This window comes from Vollenhovia emeryi, unplaced genomic scaffold, assembly GCF_000949405.1.
Source record: "Vollenhovia emeryi isolate VEMERY1.0 unplaced genomic scaffold, V.emery_V1.0 DF939140.1, whole genome shotgun sequence".
In the NCBI taxonomy this organism is placed as follows: domain Eukaryota; kingdom Metazoa; phylum Arthropoda; class Insecta; order Hymenoptera; family Formicidae; genus Vollenhovia; species Vollenhovia emeryi.
In genome coordinates, this window is record NW_011967226.1 from 1151206 (window position 1) to 1157205 (window position 6000).

Genomic DNA, 6000 nt, shown 5'->3' on the forward strand with positions numbered 1-6000 from the left:
ACGACGTTCTTTACTGTTACGTCCTTCCCCGGCCGGATACAGACGGAGGACGCTTTTGTCCGTGGAGACGCAGAAAAAAGAAAAAGATAAGAGATCTTACCGTAGCGATATATACGAAAGAACGTTGTCGCGAGGCACGTCGGAAATGTACGACCCCCTGGATGGCTTTTAGTCGGATATACTTCTATAGAGTAAAAACTTTTGTCGTTGCATTTGTCGATGAGAGCATTCTCTTTCAGGTACCACTGTCTTCCACCCTCCCTCTGCCGCGTCCCATTCAATTCCCCCCTAATGTCGCCTTTACTATTTTAATTCCCCGCCTCAAATTTATATAGCGAGAACGATTCTCTCGCCACCTTTGCGGGCGGGTCCCGCGCTATCGCTTTTATTAGCAATCGTAAAGACAAAATCACGGGCGTACCTCGCTTGTTCAGCTGCTCCTCCACTACCACGGCGGATATCATGAAGACATTACCCACGCTGCCGCCGACGGCGAGAGAGGCCAGCAGCAAAAGTCGGGCCACTCTGGACCAGGCCGGTGACAAGGTCACTGGCGAAACGTCAAGATCATCGTCGCTAGTTACGTTGATCGCCTTGCTGAGTCTCTCAGGCTCGAGACCGATAATATTAGCCATGCTTGTCGCACCATTGTAGATCACCGTTATATTCATTCTGAAACTGAAAAAAAAACAAAGATAAATCGTTACTTATAGAATCCTTCACTTCAATCAAGTGATAACGAAGACGAGCTAACGTTCAATAACGATTGCAGAGAATCTGCGCCCGTTTTCAAACACAAATTACAATTGCAACGATTGGGCCCCTGTATCTTTAACCAGATACATTTTCTTCGGGAGTGCCTCGCGGATGATTAGCGGCAAAGGCAACAAAGTTTATCTTTGACGAGCAACACATCCCTTCCGTCTTTCACCAATTTTAAGGACGGTTCATGGTGGTCTGCAAGTCTGGAACACGGAGGAAACGAGGCTGAAGCTATTCGATATCACGCTATTACACGGAGAGAGGCCCTTTGAAGATTAGGGCCGACAAGACCATACCGACCACCCTAATTGTGAATTATCGATCGGACTACGGTGTGGGGATAGTCACCTGTTCCGACCGTGGCCCATGTTAGGTTTCCACAATATCCTCGTTGTCACTAACAACATCTGCGCAATATCATGGTAATTAGCAAATATAAGTGTCGTGGCACGCAGTCGGATAACAGCTGACGCTATGCGGGACGTTGAAAAAACGCCTTCCGGAATTTAAGGATGCATAAACTAGCCTTTTTCTTTGACAAGAAATTTCAACGCTGGCTTGCACGAGAAAAGCGCTTTTTGTTTTCCAAAGAATGCGTTTCGAAAAATATGAGGAAAGATATTAAATATCTTGTCCACTTGATAGCTCAAAGTTAAAGTGTTCATTTTTATACGAGTAGAAAATGCTATATAATTGTGCGACAGTGCATTCGATTAAAAGCTCAATTATATAAAAGATTATTACATTTTATTTCACATGCCTCTGATATTATTATTAAATTTTATACGAGTGAGAAAAGTCTACGATAAAAGTGTCACGCTGACTCGAAAGACGTCTTCAACTTCTTAATTCCCAAAATGGAAAACTTTTAAAGGCTTCTTATTTAATACTGCGCGCATCGCGCACAACGAAAATATTTAATAACTTGATTTACACGATTAACATTAATTGTACTATCAATCTGTCTACGAAGCTTATCTACTTTGCCATTCTGCACGTGAATGGAAATGTCTCGGCCGTGCCCATTGCGTTTCCAAAGTGGATCTTAAATTTTCATTAGCAAATGAAGCCTCGGGCGGCCATTTAAATGTTTAACACGGCCTATTCCGCCGGGCGGCGGACAGGAAGAAATTGATCGCGAAAATTGCGTTTAATAATAAAGCTGCATCATCACTCTTTCTTCCGTTCGACGAGCCATCGTTCCTTACTTACAGAAATATTTTCACTTGTTGCATTAGGGCTTGAAATGGCGAGCCCCTCGAGCCAATAATCTCATCAATCCCGTTACGTGACCTTTCACGCACATCGACGTCGAATCAATTTCCCCGCGGACGTCGCCGGTATCTTTTCCTAATTGAAAAACGACTTCTGCGAGTGAGCGAGACGCCATTCACGCCGTGGAAAAAGCGGTAACTGCAAATTCTCGCTTCCGTCTTCGCGTGAAAGAGGATCAGCCGGAATGATCGATGTTCGTTGTATACGAGATGTCCCAAAACTCGATCTCACTTCTAAGGATTTCTTTTGTCCTTTTCAAGATCAATTTCTCCGTGGATAAGACTCGGTCGCTGTTTCGTTCTCTTTTTTTTTCACCCGTTCGGTAACTCTTGTTTCCGACATTGTCAATTTTTTACGCAAAATACGTCTTGATATCCGCGCCCGTTGAAGATAAAAGCCAACTGGAGTTGTATAAAATTTTGTGCAATTTGCGAGACTCCGGCTTCATTCCCCGATTACTCGCAAAGTCGAGAGACAGAGAAATGAAAATATCCACGGCCGAAATAAATGTCGCGACGACTTTGAGACAGCCTGTACGAAGAACTTGTGCGTCTTACGGATTCGGGGGTACGACTCTTACGTCCGCTTTAAGCGGCTTTTAAATTGTAGATCTATTTCGAGAGGTGTCTCCGACTGTCTGACTACTCGACGAGACGTATAGATTACAATCTCATTGCGACACCTTGCGAAAGTGGATCTCATTCGCGATGCAAAAAGATGCAAACGGTCCCATCGGCGGAAGAGAGCATCTCACGTTTCACGAGTCTCCTCCAATCCCGTTCGAATGTATGCGTAAAAAACGAGTTACGCGCTCGCCCTCTCGAACCTAGAGCGCGTCTCGAAGGCGCAGCGATGGATGCGCTTACAACGGGATGTTGACGAAGAACCACCGGGGTCCATCGGCGTAGCAGGTCCTGAATGAGCTAGATTACAAGAAGATGTGATTGCATCTCCGCAACGTAGATGGAGGGGGGGGGGGAGAGAGAGGAGGGGGGGAAAAAAGGCGGAGGATTGGCTCAGAAATCTGGGATGTTAACGGGCATACGAATGCAATCTTTTGAATTATTCCGGCTGTACGGCGGAATCTACTCTCCCGCTTTACAATTGAAATCCCCGCGACAAATCTCCATACACGAGGAGCCACACAAAATTCGGCTATTCGGACGGATCGTCGCTTTATCTATTTTGGAGATGCGCGGCGGAGAGAGCCCGTCTAGTCCGAGCCCGGGCGGACCGACGCGACATTGTCCTCTCGTCACGTCTCGCGGTCGGAAATTTCATATTTCCATTCATACAGGCGGCGGAGGCGCGAGAGTCGTCTTACATATGATTCGACCCGTGAACGCAGACGGCAGGAAACCCGCGAGATCTATTGTTACACCAGCGGGAGAGTTTCGGGCTCCGCGCGCGCGGCGATATCGGATTTCGGTGGGATCGATGATAGCCGGGGATACAGTTAACCCCCGCGCCAAGTCTAGTCCGTGTCCGTTTCTCGTGCTCGTATCACGACGGACGGGGATAAAGCGCCGGTGTTTAATTGCGACGATAGCGCTCGCGCGCTTAATTGCCACCTCGCTACTTGGGCCCCGATCGACCGGCACCTCCGCGCGCTACGGAAGTCGCTAAAAATTTTACGGCGCCTGCGACCCTCTCGCGAGCAACAAAAAAAAACGTATGACGGGGGGCGTGCATTTCGACTTTTTTACGACTCATTAAGGCGGCCGAAATCGAAATTACGGCGCCGCGATATATACCATGTTTTATTGACGATAAAGCCGGCGAGGAGTAATTAGGTTCGTATCAAGTTTGCAAACTGCTTCATTTTAAGACTTTCGGAACTCCGCACCCGCGTACGCGCGCGAGTGCCATCGATGCTCGAGGAGTGGCGCCGTTAATTTGCATGAAAGTAATCCGCAAATGAATATTCACCCGGCATATCATTAAGACCGTGAAAGGGGACGCGGGCCAGCCAGAGTTAAGAGTTAATGTTCACGCGTCCGTAACGATCAAAACATGTTCATTCCGTATTTATATATGTAAACCGTCGAAACTCACAGGACAAAATAAACATGAGCCTTCCTGCCAATTTAACAAGCACACGATGTCGCCTTACTTACTGTCCCGGGGGCCGCCGAGATCTAAATAATTAATAAACCATCGCGAGCCCGCGCATCGTATCGAACGCGAAAGCGAATGGCAATTTTTAACGTTAAACGATCTGTGCAATTACGCGCCATTACCTTTATACGTCTTATCCACAGTTATGGATTGGATATATAACGCTATAACTCTTTTAATCCAACAGGGGGGGGGAGGGGTACGTTGTAAAATAGATTCCTGAGCCATCGCGCTCCGATCGGCCGCGTATAAACCGTCGATGGACGATTACAGGGCGGAAAATAAAATTTCTGCGGGAAACGTACGTGCCGGTGTGATAAAGGCGACAACAAATTTCGCGGATGGCGGAGTTACGCGATTACGTGACGCGTCGGCCGGGAAGGTTACGAGAAAGTTTCTGGAGTGTAAAGTGGGCTTAAGGCGGCCGGAGGATAAGAAGTCACCGAGGCGAGGCTTTATGAGGAAGAGAGGGTTACAGAAAGAGAGACGGCGTAGTCGTGAGAATGTACACGGCTAAGCAAAAAATTCCTCTAGAAAAGTGCTCGAAACGGCCCGGAAGTTTCATGGACGATACCCGACCCCTTAACATCCGGGTCACGTACACCGGCATCTTTTAATAAATAATGCATCGTCGATATTTGGTGCGAGATGCTGTAATTTCCCGCGACTACATTTTTGACATACTTTTGCGGGACATAGAGCGAACGGAATTAATAAAAACGTGAAAATCATGACGATTTGCGGTACAGCTTTTGCCTCCAACCGTTCCATCATTTCAAAGATATGTCGATATTTTTCGACGACAAGTATAATTAACCCTTTGAAGCATGGCGGTAACCCACCTCAACTTCTTTACTTTTTGGCCATTTAATTTCTAGTTGACGCATTTAGGTCGGGGATTTTGCATTTTTTTACCCCAAAAAACCCTTGTATACAAAGTTTCACAAAAAATGGTTCGATAGAAAAATGTATGCTTCGAAGGGTTGACACTCGCAAGAATTATTAATCGTTTTCTAATTATTTAAGCTACCCGCTGAATCGATACAATTCTTCACGTTTCATTCAAGCTGTCCGTTGAGTAAATGCAATCTTTAGAGGAAATTATATACTCCAAAATTTAATTGATTGCCCTTTTACATCTCACGTGTGGTGTGATCTCTTAATGTTAAAAATGAGTAATTTAAACTAAAATCCTTTATAAATTAAATTGCTACCTCCATATATATGATAATTACGTTACCCGAATTTCGAGATTATGGGAGCCGAGGAGAGAACAGCGAGGCCGCGTAACACGATCTTGAGCCGAAAGAAAGTTTTATTAGCTCCTTTTTCGCGCGCAAAAAACCTGAATCCCGAAAGCCACGCACCCACCACGCAGGTAGATCCCTCCGTAATCTCGAACCCCTTTATCTCCTTACCCGCCCTCCGCAGTATCGCCTTACCTAATGGATTTTAAATCGTGTGAAACACAACATCGCACCGATTACTATTTCTGTCCGGGACAGGAATGAATTTTTAGTTGGCCGTTACCGCGTTACCATTGCGCGCGGCCGCCGCAAATCGTCTTGAATGGTCTACGAACCGGTATTCCGCGTATTCTTTTTCTGACGCCTTATTTATCGCATAACTTTCTGACGACGGTGTCGCTCGTAAATCGAGAACTCCGGTGTCGCACTTAAAGTTCTTGCTTTTTCCTCGCGAGATCCTCGATAATACGTCACGCGCTTACTGCGGTGCGAGAGCCACGCACCGGCAATTATGCATGCACAGAAGAACAATTATAAATTATAAGTCAAGATAAAGTCCCTTAAAAAGGATATTAACATATACATCGGACTTGCCGCC

The 6000-nt window shown here is 46.1% G+C and overlaps 1 protein-coding gene across 4 annotated transcripts in view; it reads right to left on the reverse strand.

Annotated features, from left to right (window-relative positions):
* The window catches only part of LOC105567128 (melatonin receptor type 1B-A-like), a 186865-nt gene that overhangs the window by 21091 nt on the left and 159774 nt on the right, over nt 1-6000 (reverse strand). For 3 of the 4 annotated variants that reach the window (XM_012021715.1, XM_012021716.1, XM_012021717.1), the window contains exon 4: nt 422-678. In XM_012021715.1, the coding sequence (XP_011877105.1) occupies nt 422-671 (250 nt within the window). In that variant the 5' untranslated portion in view covers nt 672-678. Of the gene's footprint in view, nt 1-421; nt 679-804; nt 861-6000 lie in introns of those variants that run through there. The other variant, XM_012021714.1, reaches the window with a different exon arrangement.